The sequence below is a fragment of the Geotrypetes seraphini genome, chromosome 2, assembly GCF_902459505.1.
Source record: "Geotrypetes seraphini chromosome 2, aGeoSer1.1, whole genome shotgun sequence".
NCBI classification, from domain to species: Eukaryota; Metazoa; Chordata; class Amphibia; order Gymnophiona; family Dermophiidae; genus Geotrypetes; species Geotrypetes seraphini.
This window is the reverse complement of record NC_047085.1, coordinates 89,546,357-89,565,840: the sequence shown is the minus strand read 5'-3', so window position 1 is coordinate 89,565,840 and position 19,484 is coordinate 89,546,357. Positions and strand designations below refer to the sequence as shown.

Here is a 19,484-nt window from a genome sequence, read left to right as displayed (position 1 = left end):
AAAAAGTGGCAAATGAGTTTTAACGTAGAGAAATGCAAGGTCATGCATGTAGGGAAAAAGAACCCGATGTTCAGCTACAAAATGGGGGGAACACTGCTAGGGGTGAGTAACCTTGAAAGGGACCTGGGGGTGATGGTCGACACATCTCTGAAACCATCGGCGCAGTGTGCGACAGCCTCAAAGAAAGCAAACAGAATGCTGGGCATCATCAAAAAAGGTATAACAACCAGGACGAAGAAAGTCATCATGCCGCTGTATCACGCAATGGTGCGCCCCCACCTGGAGTACTGTGTTCAATACTGGTCGCCGTACCTCAAGAAGGACATTGCGGTACTTGAGGGAGTGCAGAGGAGGGTGACTAAACTGATAAAAGGTATGGAAAATTTTTCATACGCTGACAGGTTAAAAATGCTGGGGCTGTTCTACCTGGAGAAAAGGAGACTTAGAGGGGACATGATAGAAACCTTCAAGATCCTAAAGGGCATAGAGAAAGTGACTAAGGACAGATTCTTCAAACTGAGGGGAGCCACAAACACTAGGGGTCACTCGGAGAAATTGAAGGGGGACAGGTGTAGAACAAATGCTAGGAAGTTCTTTTTTACCCAGAGGGTGGTGGACACATGGAACGCACTTCCGGAGGATGTGATAGGCCAGAAATCTGTAAAGGGGTTCAAGGAGGGTTTGGATAGGTTCCTGGAGGAAAAGGGGATAGAGGGGTACAGATAGAACTTGAGGTAGGTTATAGAAGTGGTCAGAAACCACTTCACAGGTCGCGGACCTGATGGGCCGCCGCGGGAGTGGACCGCTGGGCGAGATGGACCTCTGGTCTGACCCAGTGGAGGCAACTTCTTATGTTCTTATGTTCTTCTCCCCACCTCACCCCATTTCTACCAGCTTCTGCCCCTTCTCCCCACCTCACCCCATTTCTACCAGCTTCTGCCCCCTCTCTCTCCTCCCACTCACCAGTGTTTGCTCTCTCTCTCTCTCCCCACCCCTCTTCCACCAGCATCTACCTCCTTTTCTCTCCCCCACTGCATACCCACGTTGCCCCCTAACATCCCTGCCGCTGCTGCTGTGTTCCTGAAGCAGCAGCAGCAGAGGCAAACTGAAAGAGAGTGGTCATGGAACCTTCCCATACATACCCACAGTTTCCAGCTCTGCCCAAGAAGAAGAATTGATATCAGAGAGGGTGGGCCGACAGTCATAGGGATGTATGGGAAGGTCCCACGACCTCTGCATTTCAGTTTGCTGCTGCTACTGCTTCAGGAAAGAGAAAGTGCTAGTCCTGACCTCACTGGCTTAGAGGGAATAGTGGACCCACCCTACAATAGACAGTCCCCTTGCAACTAGCCATAGAATCCATGAAAAGGCAGCACAGAGTGTGCACAACCTGAGCTCTTATATTAATACATGCGGACAATGGTCATTTTTATCAAGCAATGAAAAAGGTACTGGTATTCAGTACTCCTGCATATTGAGATCTGTAAGTCTGTCTCCCTATGCTTTATGACAAAGACCACTCACTATATGAGTCGCTGCCCTTTGGACCGACTCCATCTTGTTTTTATCTTTTTGAAGATATGGTCTCCAGAATTGTACACAATATTGTAAATGAGGTCTCACTAGTCTTATATGTGGGTCATCGTCATTATCACCTTTTTCTTACTGGCCATTCCCCTCCCTATGTACCAAAGCATCCTTCTTGTTTTTGTTATCACCTTCTCTACTTGTTTGGTCACTTTATGATCATCACATACCATCACACCCAAGTTCCACTCTTATGCGTATAAAAAGTTCTTCACACCAGCAAGCCTGAAGATTATTGAAGTGGTGAATATTCAGGTACAGTAGATACGTTTCTGTTTTTGGAGAGCTCACAATTACTAAAAGCGAAGCGTTAAAGTGTGATTTGTGCTGGAATACTTTAGTTTACAATCCACTGTATTACTCACTAGACCAACCCTCTATTCTGCATTGGCCATCTTCTAAGAATGCTACTATACAGACGTCAATGTCCCTTGTTTGCTCTGTTTTGGATGTTTCAGTTTGTAAAATGAATGTTCAGACTGGACGTTTCCACCACTTGGATGTCCATCTCACATTTTTTTCAAACTGGCTATATCCTGTTCAAAAATGCATGTGGAATTGATGTCCATTTGGGATATAGGAACTTGGATGTTTTTATTCTGACTTGGATGTCCTTTCAAAAATGCTCCATCAACTCAGAGGTACACACAGATTTTTAAAAACTGCTTGTTTTGGCCAGGGCTTTACCTGAGGGTATAAGAGTGTCATTCTCCCCTACTGTTTACTTCCACCTCCCAAATGAAATCAAATTAAAATTGCAACCTCATCAAATAGCAAATTTAGGAAATTACTTAAAACTCAACTGTTCGTAAATCCCTTTTTCTAGATATTGATTCCTCATGATTGATAGTTTCTGAGAATCTCTCTACAATTGTTTGTATAGCCTCTGCTTGTTTTGATTTTTATTGTTGATTTCCCCAATTATCTTGTCTTATAATATTATGTACGCAATATCATGTAAACGGTTTAGGTCTTAAATGGTATAGAAATTCTTAAAATAAATAAATACTTACCCCCTCTTTTATAAAGGTGCGCTAAGCTTTTTAGCATGCGCTAAACGCTAATGCGTGCATGTTATCCTATGGATGCATAAGCATTTAGCGCATGCGTTGATTTAGCGCATGCTAAATCTGCGCTAAAACGCTTAGCGCATCTTTGTAAAAGAGGGCCTTAATTGGTAGCTTAGATGGGTGGGTGTGACACACGCACATCTTTGCCATTAAAAAAAAAGGAAAAAAGCCCCAACAGCTGAGTGGCAGGAGGCTGCTTTGGGATTGTTCTTGCCACTCAGCTGTTTGGGCTTCCCCAAACCGGCTCTGTGCATGTGTCAAAGTCGCTCTCACAGTGACTGATCGTACGAGATTACAGCAAACCTCCATGCAAATCATCTACATGCAAACTTGTTTGAACATCAATCGCTGTTCCAGAGTCATCCAAAAAATTGGCCAAAAGCGACTCACATGGTCTTAATGAGCGTGTTTTGTGTATCTAGCCCTAGGTCCTGACAGACACACAAATGCAAATAAATAATGAGGTACTTTTGCCAGCAGGGCAGTGAAGGGGTGGTGAGGGGGTGATTTGTTGGGGAAGCTCAAGGTGCCTAAAAGTTAATCAGAGGAGGGTTGACTACGGTATCTAATACCCTTGCCTGGCCCAACTGAACATGTCAACTGAAAAAAAAGTAGGCTTGCTAACTTTATCTGAGTAGTTATACAATCAATTATATCAATCAATTATATTATCTCGGCTAGATTACTGTAATGCTATTTATCTTGGCATCACAAAGATCTGTCTCCAAAGGTTACAATTAATTCAGAATACCGCTGCGAAGTTGATTTATGAAAAAGTAAATTCGACCACGTAACTCCTTTGTTTTTGAGCCTTCATTGGCTCCTAGTTCATCTCAGAATTCAATTTAAATGTGTATGCATTATTTTCAAAATTTTATTTGGATTTTTTATTCCTCTTGTTCCCCTGCTATGAAACTTTTATAGATTTTCCTATGCATGAGGCACTCAACAATTTAAACTTTCCTTTCCTTCTAGGAAAGGAATTAAAGGAGTCAAGAACTTTAGCCTTTCTTTGGCTTTTAAATTTTCTCAATTATGGAATGAACTTCCTTTAACTTTGAGATGTCTTAGTCCTTTCCAATTCTTTCGCAAATCTTTAAAAACTTTTCTATTTGCTAAACATTTTGAAAATTAATCACCTTGCAATTTTAACATATTTTTATTAATTATTGTTAACCGTGTCATGCTTCCTCTGGTTGATGACCCGGTATATAAAGCAAAGTTTTTGTTTAGTTTAGTATTGGAATATCACTGGTACCCAGATAATGAAACAGGTTTAGGCCTAGATGTTCAGCTGAATCCAGGAATAAAAAATAAAAAATTATGAATGTTAAAAAAAAAAAGAAATGGTGCATGCTGGGGGATGCGGGAGGGTGGGTAATGTTTTTAAAATTTTTGATATTTCGTTTTACATATCTCAGTAGTTATTATTTTGACTTTTTTCCCATTTTAGTGTAGAAATAAGGGTCAACAAATAAGTTGTAGTGGGTATCATTTTATTGGACTAACTGTGACAGCCTTTGATCAAGTGAGTAGAGAAAGAATGCCCATTGTTTAGGTAGATGAAACTTGACAACAATTTGCATTTTTTGGTAATCATGTTGATGCACTCAACAATACTCATCTTGCATTAAATCATACATAAAAAACCTACCCCCTTCTTTTACGAATGCATAGCGTGGGTTTTAGCGCCAGCAACGGCGGTAACTACTCTGACACTCATAGTGAGCATCAGATCAGTTACTGCCGCTGCCGGTGCTAAAACCCGTGCTATGCATTCGTAAAAGAGGGGGGCTAGTTTTCCAATATTAAATCTATCACACACAGAACATCTCATTTTGAAAAACTATTTTTCCTACAGAGAAATAATGGGAAAGACCTTCTTAGAAACATGACCCTATCCTGAGAACAAAGTGCAAGGTGACTTTCATGCTTTTCACATCTTCAAAGAAAAGGAAAGCCTGACTTCAGTGCTGGGCAAAATGGTGGAAATAATTATAACAAAAACAAGAACTGTGGATACAGATGTTCTGGACATAATTTATTAAACACTGACATATAAAACCATGAAAATTCAATTTAAAAAGTACAATGATAAAAAATACTGTGATAAAAATCCAACCGGACCCTACACAGTTCTTGTTTTTGTTTTTATCGGTTCGGTGGATTGTTTTCACTGTCGATCATTGGGTCTCCCCATTTTTCTTTGTTGTGAAAATAATTATAAAAAATTAAAATTGTGGAACACATAGACACACATGATTTAATGAGACGGAGTCAGCATGGGTTCAGCCGAGGGAGATCTTGCCTCACCAATTTGCTTGACTTCTTTGAAGGTGTGAATAAACATGTGGATAAAGGTATCTAGATTTTCAGAAAACTTTTGATAAAGTTCCTCATGAGAGGCTCCTGAGAAAATTAAAGAGTCATTGGATAGGTGGCAAAGTTCAGTTGTGGATTAGGAATTGGTTATCAGATAAAAAACAGAGGGTAGGTTTAAATGGTCATTTTTCTCAATGGAGGAGATTAAACAATAGAAGTCCGCAGGGATCTATACTGGGACTAGTGCTATTTAACTTATTTATAAATGATCTAGAAATTGGAACAGAGTGAGGTGACTAAACTGTTCAAAGTTGTTAAAACGCATGCGGATTGTGAAAAATTGCAGGCAGACCTTAAGAAATTAGAAGACTGGGCGTCCAAGTGGCAGATGAAATTTAATGTTGACAAATGCAAAGTGATGCACATTGGGAAGAATAACCCAAATCACAGTTACTGGATGCTAGAGTCCACCTTAGGGGTAAGAGCCCACAAAAAGGTTCTGGGTGTCATTGTAGACAATATAATGAAACATTCTAACCAATGTGCGGCTGTGGCCAAAAAGGCAAACAAGATGCTAAGAATTATTAAAAAAGAGATGTTATAATGCCTCTGTATCGCTCCATGGTGTATCACCTGGAGTGTTGTATTCAGTTCTGGGGTCCATAACTCAAGAAAGATATAGCGGCACTAGAAAAAATTCAAAGAAGAGCGACCATGATGATAAAGGGGCTGGAACTCTTCCCATATGAGGAAAGACTATAAAGGTTAGGGGGGGCTCATAATCAAAAACTGGCCTAAATTGGTACTTGGACGATCTAAAAGACAAGTCGTCCAAGTGCTGATTATCAAAACGGGTTTTAGACTTTTCTAAAAACAGCTTATGCCTTTTCAATGCTGCTGTACACCCAGAGCTGAAAGGGGCGTTTCAGGAGGAGTGGCAAGGGTGGGATTTGGGCGGTATGTGGTCCGACCTAAGTAGTATTGCAAGTATAACTGAAAGTTTAATCAGACTGCCTAGATGGAGCTTATACGTTGTGACTTAGGCCATCTAAAAACAGGTCTGAGTGACAAAAAGGTATCCAAAGTGACTAGATAACCACTGCAGAGACAAGGTACAGACCACTAACAAGGTAAAGTGAGGTAAACTGGAAACATCCACAGTAGCAAATCTTCTCACTTCCAAGAGTCTAATAAAGAGAGAGGTCTAGAGGGTCTTAAACACCCACTCAATTCCACACCGATAGTGTAGTATAAATGTCAAGTGGGTAATGTATATTATTGACCCTTATCATCACCTCCTCATTGATGTCATGATTAACACTTATTGTTGTTTCTTAATTCAGTAGAACAATTCAAATACATCTCAACAAAAGGTGTTTAAACTTATCTTTCAATGTGAAGAATTGCTAGCCTGCCCCAACGGGACCCGTTTCACCACAAAAAGGCATTTTCAAGGGTTCTTAAAGAGCTCCATTCAAGCGTCCTTACACTTTCTAGGGCTAGGTTTGCTCTCTTCAGTGACTGGCCGACTTGGGGTAGGCAGCCTGCTTTTTCCTTTGAAAGCTGCTGGGCTGAGCTCCACCAGCTGCCAAATCCATGCACCTGTGAACATGTTTCAAATTTGCAGGCTGGCTCAGGAACGCTTTAAAGATTCTCCTGGTATCTTAGTCCAAACCAATCACACCCCTTTATTTATCGACAGGCTACTGATCCCATATGAACCTTCATGATCACTTTGTTCATCATAGCAGCATCTTCTAACAGTCCCTTCGGTTTGACAATTATTTTATGATACCAAACGCAAGACTATTTATTCAGTGGTTGCACCCACTTTGTGGAATGCCCTTTGGACCTGAGACAGGAGACTAACCTTAACAATCCTTAAATCCAGCCTTAAAACCTGTCTATGAGATTTATAGCTAGGATTAAACACATATGAAACTCAGATAATGGCCACATATCAGACAATTCCCCTCTCCCTTTCATTCTTTCCATTCCCCCTCCTTTTTATGAAATGTATTAGAGAATGACACAGTGGCTGTTACCCGCAGCTAGTCACGGGTAGCCACAGGTAGCCATGGGTAACCTGCCGAAATGGTGGGGAGAAAGAAAGTGCTCACCTGTGGCCATCCACCGCCCCGTGGAGCGGTGAATGGCTTTGTCTCTGCAATTAAGGAAGAGAACGCGCGTGATCACCGATCGTGCATGGCCCCCTCCCTCCTTCCTACCTACCTACCAGCCGCATCTATCTCCCTCCCTCCCCCTTACCTTCGTGGCGCATTACACTGTAATTTGTGCAAGCTGCCGGAGCCTGCCTGAAGTCACGTGCAACCGGAAGTTGCATCAGATGAGAAGCTTCCGCTCACAGATGCATGCAACTTCAGGCAAGCTCTGGAAGCTTGCACAAATGACACTGTAATGCACCACGAAGGTATGAGGGAGGGAGGGAGATGGTCGGACTGCGCGAGGAGTGCTGAAGGGCGGTGAAAAGGAACAGACGCTGAAGGGGATGGCGAGAGGGAAGGGTGGTGATGGAAAGGAATGGAACAGACGCTGAAGGGGGGTGGAAAGGAACAGACGCTGAAGGGAAATGTGGAAGACAGTGTGGGGAGAAGACGCTAAAGGGAAATGAGGAATAGAGAGTGGGGAGAAGACGCTGAAGGGAAATGTGGAAGAAAGAGTGGGGAAAAGACGCTAAAGGGAAATGAGGAACAGAGTGGCAAGAAGAAGCTGAAGGGAAATGGGGAAGAGAAAGTGGGGAGAAGACGCTGAAGGAAAATGGGGAACAAAGAGTGAGGAGAAGGCGCTGAAGGGAAATGGGGAACAGAGTGGGGAGAAGATGCTAAAGGGAAATGGGGGAACAGAGAGTGAGGAGAAAACACTGAAGGGAAATGGGGAACAGAGTGGGGAGAAGATGCTGGAAGGGAAGAAGACAGAAATGCCAGACTATGGGGGAGTGGAGGGAAGAAGATGGATGCCAGACCAATTGGAGGTGTGTGGAGGGAGAGATGGAAGGGAGAGGCACAGTAACACAGCAAATGGAAGACACAGAGAGAAGGCAGACAATAGATGGAAGGAACTGAATGAGGAGAAGATGAGGAAAGCAGAAACCAAACAAAGGTAGAAAAAAAAATTTTCTATTTATTTTCTTTTTTTTTTTGCTTTAGGATAAAGTAGTATATTAGTTGTGTTGATAAAAATTTGTAAACAAAGCCCTGCCAGCTCTTTCTCTAGTTCAGCAGCCAGAACTTTGATTTATAAGGAAGGCATAAGCTAAACATTGCAGTACTGAGGCTTGTATGGATGCTGTGGGGACAGTAGTTGTGGGGATGAAGATGGGGTGGGGACAGTGGTTGTGGGGACGGGGACGGAGAAGGAGTGGGGACAGTGGTCACGGGTACGGGGACACATTTTTTCCCTGTGTCATTCTCTAAAATGTATCCCATCCATATCCCTTTTGTAGCATGTATTATCAGTTATATGTTGTAATTTATGATGTCATTTCCCCTTTTCACTTATATTTTCAATTTTTTTTTTATTGTAAATTTTGTACAATGTACATCACTTTGGTAATTAAAGCGGTATATGAAGCTTAAATAAACTTGAAACTATGTGGCACATTGCCTTTTTCTGTAACTTTGAACTGTGGCCAAACTTGTGAAAAGTGACTGCTGCAGTTCAAAAAAGCCTGATTTGCCTGTTTCCAGATTTACAGTCATCTTCTTTTGATAATTTGCATGTTGGCTTACTTTTCTGCAGCATCAATTCAGTTGCTAGAGCTCTAGATTAAAGGGTTATTCTGATATTTTACCCTGTGGTCGTATAGGAGGGCTGCGAATTAATGGGCTGGTAGACAAACTGGTTAGGACCATAGCGGCTGTCACTTTGTCCATATCGGCTTCTTCTGCAGATTTCCTGGAAGAACAAAGAAGAAAATATATGAGCCTTCAATCCACCATTTCTGTGTCTGCATGTAAATGTATCAGTTGTAAGCTGCAGATTTGTAGATGGAGTGTAGTATACATTTTTTAACTAAATAAATATATAAATCTGTGTAATCAGAACTGCTTTAGTCTGCTGTCTGGACATAATTAACGTTTACCTGTTAACTGATCTTCAAGCATGCATCTATCGTTTTTCTAAAATGACACAATTTACATCAGAAGCATGCTGATTAATTCATGTTAGTAATAAACAAATACAATCATTGGACTTTCACGACAAGACCTGAGTCAATATTCAATGTGATTTAAGTTACCAGGAATGGCTCTTGGATAGTTAAATTGCCTATTCTGGGTTAACCTCTAATTTTCAGGGCACTTAACGTTGATAATAGCCAGTTGGTGCTGAACTGAAAACCATCTATTTTGGGGACACTTCAGGGGCACTTGGCATAAAAATCAGTCCTATCTTTATGCGGTAACCCATAGCCGGTTAAGAGCTGAATATCACATTCAACCGGCGATGCGTTAGCTGGCTCTGCAAACCTGGACTTGGCCCCGGCATTGAATTACCAGGTTTAATGCCATTGGCAGTCAGCAAAACACTGATCGCCCCTGGCTGAATATCCTGTCCTGTTGGAGAGGTGCTAGTATTTGTAAACATATAAATAAGCCTTAGAGAAAGAAAGGACAATTCTGTGTAGCCACAAGTGGCAATGAAAAGTTTAGGATAGGAAGTAGCAGTCCTCCTGGGAGTAAGGAGTAAAACCAATACACTTCTCCCTCAGTATTCGCAGGGGATAGGGGCAGAGCCGGACCGCGAATTGAGAAAAAACGCGAATAACTTCTCGTCCGGCTCTGACCCACCCCGCCTTCCTCCCGGAATCCCGGTCTTACCTAGTGGTCTAACAGGCTTTTGGGGCAGGAGCGATCTTCCTACACTCCTGCCCCATGCAAATCGCCAATAGGAAATGACTGCTGTGAGTTCCTGTAGTCTCTGGAGACTATGATGGGAGCTCACGGCAGCCATTTCCTATTGGCGATCTACATGGGGCAGGAGCGTAGGAAGATCGCTCCTGCCCCAAAAGCCTGCTAAACCACCAGGTAAGGCTGGGATGCCGGGAGGAAGGCTGGAGAGAGGCGGGAACATCATAAACTATGGGGTTCTCCCCCCCAAAAAAAATCACGAATATGTGAAACCGTGAGTGTCGAAACCGCGAATGGGGAGGGGGAAGTGTATTAGCATGTTGTAGTAGTGTGTTTCAGCAGAAACAAAAGACTCTGTGGAGGACTGATGTTCAAGATGTAGGCTTTAAAATTGAACTTGGTAATCCACATAAAAGTATCTAGGACCCAATACACTGGGAACTTTGGACCCAACATGGTCCATGTTTCGACAATACAGTCTTCCTCAGGGGTCCTTATTGGTCCTATAATCAGTCCTCGTGGATTAAGAGATAGTTCTTATGAAAATTTGTGTAGTCCCCGTGCGCTAACTCTCCAGGCAATCATATCTACCGCCACTGGCGCACAAAATATGTCACTTCAGTGGTGGTAGATATAATTGGCGGGAGGGTTAGCATGCAGAGACTACACACATTTTCATAAGGACTATCTTTTAATCCACGAGGTCTGATTATAGGATTATTATTATTGAGAAAGACATGGGAGAAGCTACTGTTTGTCCTGGATTGGTAGCATGGAATGTTGCTACTCTTTGGGTTTTGGCCAGGTACTAGTGATCTGGATTGGGTACGATGAGAACGGGTTACTTGGCTTGATGGACTTTTGATCTGACCCAGTAAGGCTATTCTTATGTTTTTATGTTTGAGAGACACTGACTTATAGTATACACCCCCTTATAGAATTACCCCCCTAGTGGTTGGATCGTAGATTACAGAACTCCTAAAAGAGATTTAGTGCATGGCCTCCATCTAAGGAAAATCCTTGCAATGACCCCAGGTGGCTACGAATAAAATCACATGGTGCCAAATGCCAAATCTGGTTCTTCCTCAGTTAGAAAGTCCAAACGAATGGGAGAAAGCTACAGAGTAAAATAGATGCAACCTGATCCAAGCATGTCTGAGAAATCACAAAATAGTCTGTTATTCATAACAGATGATTTTGCTGATTAGGAGGAAAATATGCAGCTGAGCATCAGGCAAGACAGCGTTAAAGAAACAAGGCAGGTAGGAGGTGCACAATCAGTACACAGATGTCATAGGAACAGCAATGAAGCAACTGCCAACAGAACAATAGGGGATAATAAGAGTACAGTATCTGCTTCTTGTTTGCCGTCTGTTAGTGATTAGAATAGATTTTAGATGAACTTCTTTTGGATTTCAAATGATCCAAAATGTAGTGTACTGTATGGTGGGGTGTTATGTTTTAAAATTTATTTAGCAGCTACTGAATTAGTTGGAGGAAGGCAGCAGAGGGAGGTACTAACTCTAGCTCAGAGAATGACTGAAACAGCTGTAAATCTGTCCATTCTCAGTCCCTGATGAGCTCATGGCCAAGCATTGTAAACAGGAATGACATAATGTTTTAGTGGCTCTGCAGACATACAGCCCGAGGCAGGAGCCTGGCTCTTCTCCCCAGACACAGCCCATAAACAGCAATGTTTCCAATCACTCCCCGGGAAGTTCAGAGGCTTTTATTGTCCCCTATATGTTTCCCATTTGTCTAACTGGCAAAACAAACACAGGAACAAAAACGACTGCTCACCGATAAGCAATTAAAACATATGAAAACCCATTTTGCATAGTGTCTAGGTCATAAAAGGGACATCCAGACTGGGCTGTTCAAAATTTCTCAGATATGTTACAAAAGGCTTGTTGAATTTGGAGCTTTTTGTAAAATATGTATGTATAATGATGTGCATGAGTACATATGTGTTTACTGAAAAGTACAGTGGATATAGCAATTTTACAAAAATACACAAGCAAAAACAGCAGATTCAAGGGGAGTATTACATGTGTAAGCAGCAATGCGTAAATAAATAAGTTTTGATGATCCAAGATGGCTGCTGCATCTCTGCTGCAGTGAAGACGCCGCTGAGATTCAATCTTACTTACAACAATTATGCCGAAGAGATGGGGCAGGAACGCTGGTGGTGCCTCCTGGCGATCCATAGCCTCCTCGGTAACTATCGACGATTTAGATCAGCGTCTACAACAAGAGCATGAAGCGTCGGGAGCCAGCCCATTAGGGACACCGCCGGAGAGTAGCGCGGTGGTGAAAACCTCAGGTCTCAATATTACTCTTATCCCCGATGCTAAGACGCCACCCCTTCAACCGACGCTGCAGGCAGCTAGCTCTCCACGGGACCAGAACGCACCCGAAGAGGTAGCTTTCTCGTCTCCAGAGGCCAGAGTAATGGAAGGCTTGCCGATTGAGATAACTCAGAGTGACATGCTCTCTCTGTCAGGACCTGCGACCGGGACAACTGAGGTCAGGGGAGTTCAAGACTTCATTGAGGTAAATCTAATCTCAGAACAGTCTCATACTACACAATTACAACCTTTTTCTCCTACTAAACCCCCAGAAGTCACACTTGAAGCACTATGGGACTTGGTAGTGAATTTAGGGAATTCCTTAAATCCTCAAATTAAAGGTTTGGACAAAGAATTGAAAGAACAGAAAGGAGAAATAAAATTGATAAAACAAGACATATCTCAGTTAAAAACAGAGACTCAAAATACAAGTAAAGAGCTAATATCACTAAAACAAAATCAAGACTTGTTGGTTAAAGATAATATAATTCTTAGGAGGAAATTGGAAGCTCTGGAGAATAATGGTCGAGCTAACAATTTGAGATTTATAAATTTTCCCAAGATCTTATCAATTTCCCCTCGAGAAATGGTGAAACGTTATTTTATGGAAATATTGGAAATTCCTGAAAGCTCTTTACCTCCTCTTACAAGAGTGTATTATCTTCCTGCCAAATCCCAATCCAAAGAAGAAGAAAAAGTTGAGGAATCCGGGGATAGACCATTGGACATTTCCGCAATACTGGAACAATCGGATAGAGAATTGGCTGTTTCAGCCACTCTCTTGCTGTCTGTGGCCTTGGCTCCAGACAAGGATTGGATATTAAAACTTTTCTTTAAAAATAGAGCCAAGGACTTCCTGGGACATCAAATTCAGATATTTCCTGATGTCTCTAGAGAGACTCAAAGGAGAAGAAAGGAATTTCTACTTCTGAAACCTGGAGTGACTCAAATAGGGGGTATTTTCTTTTTGAGATATCCATGTAAATGTGTAGTTAGATACTTATCTTTGAAGTATATTTTTACAGAGCCATCTCATTTGATAAGTTTTCTCTCAATGAAACGTCTTGAGAAAGGAATAGCTGCGCCTAAGGAAGGTTGACTCTCTGTACTGTAGTAGACATGGCTTTTCTTGATAACTTGTTTGACTTATTTTGTCCTACTCTTTAAAATCTTGGATCCAATTATTGAGGACTAGTGTGCGACCAAATCAGCTTATTTTATTTTATGTATTTTTATTTTAAATTTAACTGTGTATTTCAATTTTGGGAACTCAGTTAATTTGTTTTTGACCGCACTTTGCTGTACAAGATGTTTATGCTTGGTAATATTATAAAATTCTATAAATAAATAATTAAAAAAAAAAAAAAAGTTTTGATTTTACAACTTTACACCCATTTAACTAGTTCCCAAATGATCCCTAGTAAGAGAATAAACATTATTTTAAGTATCTATGGCTATGAAATCAAACTCACCTGATCTGGATGGTATGTATCCCAGGGTACTGAAGGAACTCAAACATAAAATTGCTGATCTGCTTTTAGTGATCTGCAACCTATCACTAAAATTGTCTGAAGATTGGAGGAGGCCAATGTTATGTCAATCTTTAAAAAGGGTTCCAGGGGAGATCTGGGAAATTACAGACTGGTAAGCCTGAGTTCAGAGCTTGGCAAAATAGGGAAACAATGATAAAAAATAAAATAGTGAAATACGTAGACAAACATGATTTAATGGGACAGAGTCAGCATGGGTTCAGCCAAGGGAGGTCGTGTCTTACCAATTTGTTGACGTCTTTGATGGTGTGAATAAACATATGGATAAGGGTGAGCCAGTTGATGTAGTGTATCTAGATTTTCAGAAAGCTTTTGACAAAGTTTCTCATGAGAGACTCCTGAGAAAATTAGAGTCATGGGATAGGAGGCAATGGTCAGTTGTGGATTATTGGACATAAAAAAGATGGTTGGGTTAAATGACCATTTTTCTCAATGGAGGAAGGTAAATAGTGGAGTGCTGCAGAGATCTGTACTTGGACTGGTGCTATTTAACTTATTTCTAAATGATCAAGAAATTGGAACAATAATTGAGGTGATTAAATTTGCAGATTTGTTTATTTATTCAATTTTCTATACCATTCTCCCAGGGGAGCTCAGAATGGTTTACATGAATTTATTCAGGTACTCAAGCACTTTTCCCTATCTGTCCCAGCAAGCTCACAATCTATTTATTGTACCTGGGGGAATTAAGTGACTTGCCTAGGGTGCTGCGGCTGTAGCTATAACCACTGCGCCTGATCAAAGTTGTTAAAACACATGCAGACTGAAAAATTGCAGGCAGACCTTAGAAAACTGGAAGACTGGGAATCCAAATGGCAGATGAAATATAATGTGGACAAATGCAAAGTGATGCACATTGGGAAGAATAAACCAAATCATAGTTACCATATGTTAGGGTCCACTTGGGGGTCAGCACCCAAGAAAAAGATCTGGGTGTCATTGTAGACAATACGCTGAAACCTTCTGCCCAATGTGCGGTGGCGACCAAAAAAGCAAACAAGATACTAAAGATTATTAGAATAGGGATGGTAAACAAGACTAAGAATCCATAATGCTTCTGTATTGCTCCATGGTGCAACCTCACTTTGAGTATTGCATTCAATTCTTGTCACCTCATCTCAAAAATGGTATAAGAGAATTAGAATAGGACTAAAAAGAGCGACAACATAAGAACATAAGAACTGCCTTCTCCGGATCAGACCTTCGGTCCATCAAGTCCGGCGATCCGCACACACGGAGGCCCTGCCAGGTGTACACCTGGCTTAATTTATAGTCTACTATACTATACTATACTATAGTGTAGGTTAATTTATAGTCCACCATATCCTTATATGCCTCTCTTAAGGAGATATGCATCTAGTTTGCTCTTGAAGCCTAGGACGGTCGATTCCGTCATAATCTCCTCTGGGAGGGCATTCCAGGTGTCAACCACTCTCTGAGTGAAGCAGAACTTCCCGACATTAGTCCTGAACCTGTCCCCCCTTAGCTTCATTACATGTCCTCTAGTCCGTGTCAAATTGGACAATGTAAATAATCTTCTCTGCTCTATTTTGTCGATTCCTTTCAGTATTTTGAAGGTCTCGATCATATCCCCACGCAGTCTCCTTTTCTCAAGGGAGAACAATCCTAGTGTTATAAGTCTGTCCTCGTATTCCAGTTTCTCCATACCCTTCACCAGTTTTGTTGCTCGTCTCTGCACATGATAAAGGTACTGGATCTCCTCTCGTATGAGGAAAGACTAAAGAGATTAGGGCTTGGAAAAGAGGCAGCTGAGTCTAGAAAATCCTGAGTGGTATAGAACGGGTACAAGTGGATCAATTTTTTACTCCCTCAAAATTATAAAGACTAGGGGACACTCGATGAAGTTACAGGGAAATACTTTTAAAATTAATAAGAGCATATTGCCAGAGGATGTAGTAAGAGTGGTTAACGTAGCTGGTTTTAAAATTTGTTTGGATATGTTCCTAGAGGAAAAATACATGAGTCTATAATATTTAATTGTATCATTTATTAAATTATAGATATTAACAATTATATATAATATATTTACCCTTTCTTTCTGTTACCCCTCTCCCTTTTATGCTATTTTATGAAAAATTAAGAGGCATGAGTTTGATGGAGCCATGCCTGGTGTAGGTTCCCTAACTAGGTAATATGGTAGCAGAGGTGATAAGACTTGAAAATATGTCAACCCACGTACATTTGCAGTAAACTCAACCAATTAAGATCATCAAAATGGATTGACTGATATAGCAGGTATTTGAGGCACTGTGTCAGATGGGGTTTGGATTCAGTGAAATTATGTTATTTTACCAATAGGCTCCTACCTTACTTTTCCAGAGTTTGCATTTATTTTCTATTTCCAGGTAAACCAGAAAGGGGAAAAAGAGGAAGAGGCTTGAATAAATATTGTAGAAATGATAAAAACTGAAACATTTTCAAGTTTGTGGCTCAGGTAGAGAGGTCGATCAAAGAGAGGGAAATAAATTAGATAAAAATCTATTCACCAAGAGCTTTCTGGAAATTGAGAGCAACATATATTGTGAGTGCTTGGGTGTTCTGAAAACGCAGAATGCACAGAAAATATGTTGTTCATTGTAGCAAGATGCAGGAGACATCGATTACATGAAAAATTGAAATCCGCCAAAAAAAGAGAACTAAGAAAGCTTCCGGCAGCTGCTTTAAATTATTAAACACACAGCTTAGCAATTAATTTGGAAGCTAGAACAGGGAGAGCAGCACAACATATCCTAGGTTAAACCAGTGTTTTTCAACCTTTTTTGGGCAAAGGCACACTTGTTTCATTAAAAAAATCACGAGGCACACCACCATTAGAAAATGTTAAAAAATTTAACTCTGTGCCTATATTGACTATATATAAAGTAATTCTCTTGAATAGGAATCAAATAAACACAAAGAAAGTATTTTATAATTACTTTATTATGAAATATTAAGTAAACAGAATAGTGAAAAATTATAAAATACTTTATTCAGTGCGAAACCTGGGCCTGTTTGGCTGAACACAAAGCTGGAATTCTGGCTGGAATCGAAGAAAGACACACACGTAGCTCTTCGTCAACAGCCGTTCCCTTCACCGCCCCGTCACCGTCACCGCCATCCCTTTCACCGCCCCGTCACCGCCACTGCCATCCCATTCACCGCCCCGTCACCGTCCCCGCTGCATCCATATAAGCCTTAGTACTGTAATATTTAGCTTATTCCTTTCTTATAAATCAAAGTTCCTGCTGCTGAACTAGAGAAAGAGATGTTCAGCTGGCAGGGCTTTGTTTATAAATTTTTATCAACACAACTAATATACTATTTTATCCTAAAGCAAAAAATAAATAAATAAATATAATTTTTTTTCTACCTTTGTTGTCTGGTTTCTGCTTTCCACATCTTCTCATTCAATTCCTTCAATCCACTGTGTGTCTTCTCTCTACGTCTTCCATTTGCTGTTACTGTGCCTCTCCCTTCACCTCCTCCCAATTGGTCTAGCACCCATCTTCTTCCCTCCACTCCCCCATAGTCTGGCATCTGTCTTCTTCCCACTCTGTCTTCCACATTTCCCTTCGGGGTCTGTTCCTCTCCACCCTCCTTCAATGTCTGTCCTATTCCTTTCCCCCACCACCCTTCCCTCCCTCCTTTACCATCTGTTCCTTTCTACTACCCTTCAGCTCCTCTCACGTGGCTTATCTATCTACCTTCCTCCCTCTTATTTTCATGGCACGTTACAATGTAATTTGTGCAAGCCACTGGAGCCTGCGAGCTCGGTCCCTGTCCCATCCCCACAAACCATCTCGCTTCTGTGCTTCTATTTTCTCCATTTCTAATATCTCCCCTATGTATCTGTCATTGCCCCCCCCTCCCCTGTGTCCATATACCATCCCCATGGCATGTCCCCTTTATGTCTCTGTCCCTATGCCCCATGCACATAATTTCCCCTCTTTCTGTTACCTTCCTGTGTCCAGATTTCCCCTATCTTCCTCTTCCATACCAGTGTGTCTCTTCTTTTCAACCCCATCTAGCTTTTTTCCCTCTTTCTTCCCCCCCCCCTGCTTCTAGTATCTGGCTCACCTGCCTGTCCTTCCCTTTCTTTCCTGCTGTGGGTTTTTCTTTCCGTCTTCATCCCCTTGGCCCAGAATCCTTTTCCCTTTGACTCCCTCCTTCCAATTTGAGCCGGGAACACGAGCGATTGCACGGTCCCCGCAGCCACCACTCGCCTGCCCAATCGATCCTACTGTTTAGCCAGCTCTCTCCCTTCGCCTCACCTTAGTTTGTAGGTTTTGTTTTTCGGCGACATGCACGCTTTCCCAAAGAGCCGCGCACGCGCGGCTGCTCAGTGTTCAATCTTCTGCTCTGCTGCAACTTCCTGTTTCCGGTTGCGTCAGAGCAGAAGATCGAAACTGAACAGCAGCGGGGACCGGGGGAGTCTCATGGGAGCGCGTGCGGGACCCGGCCTGAGGCCTAATCAGTGTCTGCACCGTACGGCACACCAGGCAACATCTCGAAAAACAGCAGAGTGAGAAAGCAGGCAGCAAGAGAGGAGTATGCTGGGACAATAAGATGCACCAAGATGATCATCTGGTTTTGTACCTACTACTTGTGATTGATGCAGCAAAAAAATGAAAACTGATGATAACGCCACAAAAATGTACTCAAACTAAACCACACGAGGAGAAGAGAGGAGGGGCAGGGGAGATATGATACAGATGTTTAAATACGAAGTACTTGAAATGTATTAAAACAGAACCAAATCTTTTCCAGAGAAGGAAAAATGGTAAAACTAGAGGGCATAAATTGAGGTTGCGGGATGGTAGACTTAGGAGTAATGATAGGAAATTCTTTTTCATGGAGAGGGTGGTGGATGCCTGGAATGTCCTCCCGAGGGAGGTGGTGGAGAGGAAAATGGTGACAGAATTCAAAAAAGCATGAGATGAACAGGGAAGATCTCTGATCAGAAAATGTGGGGTATAAACTGAAGAACTAAGGCCAGTACTGGGCAGACTTGCACGGCCCGTGTCCCACATATAGCAATTTGGTTGAAGATGGGCTGGGGAGCGCTTCAGTGGGAACTCCAGAAATTTGGAACGTGAGGACAGTGCTGGGTAGACTTTTACAGTCTGTATTCTGCAAATGATGAGATGGCTTGGATAGGCTATGATGACAACTCCAGTAGTTGGAACCTTAGGACAGTACTGGGCGGACTATATGGTGTATAGTCCAGAAATATCAAAGAAAAAAGACATTTTAATCATGAATTCATAAAGCATGTAACTATTTGGCAGACTAGATGGACCATTCAGGTCTTTATCTGCTGTCATTTACTGTGTTACACATTACTAAGTTACTATGAAGCAGCCAATGTTGTGCAGAATACATAGGGCTCCTTTTACTAAGCTGCGGTAAGCACTAGCACATGCACACCACACCTTAAAAGGTCTTATCAAAGGACATGCTGAGGCAGTGGTGTAGCGATGGTAGGAGGCTTCCAGGGCGGTGGCACCACCCCGTGCTCTCCTCTGTCCCCCCCCCACCCGCTCCTTTCACTCTTCACGCCAAATTTGCACCCTCCCTTTCTACCCCTCCCCCAAGCCATACTCGCACACTCTGTTCCACCCAGTACATCTTTAAATCTTCACCAGCATAAGCAGTTTCTCCAATCTGCTGCTTACGCTGTCATTGGCTTTCCCTCTGATGTCACTTCCTGGCCCCGCCACCTGGAAGTGGTTTCAGATG

General features: G+C 41.9%; 1 protein-coding gene across 2 annotated transcripts in view; it reads right to left on the bottom strand.

Moving 5' to 3' along the window:
* Positions 1-19,484, bottom strand: part of ZNF704 (zinc finger protein 704) — a 148,795-nt gene that overhangs the window by 51,244 nt on the left and 78,067 nt on the right. For both annotated transcript variants that reach the window (XM_033933282.1, XM_033933283.1), the window contains one exon: positions 8,791-8,894. In XM_033933282.1, coding sequence (XP_033789173.1) covers positions 8,791-8,894 — 104 coding nt within the window. The remainder of the gene's footprint in view (positions 1-8,790; positions 8,895-19,484) is intronic.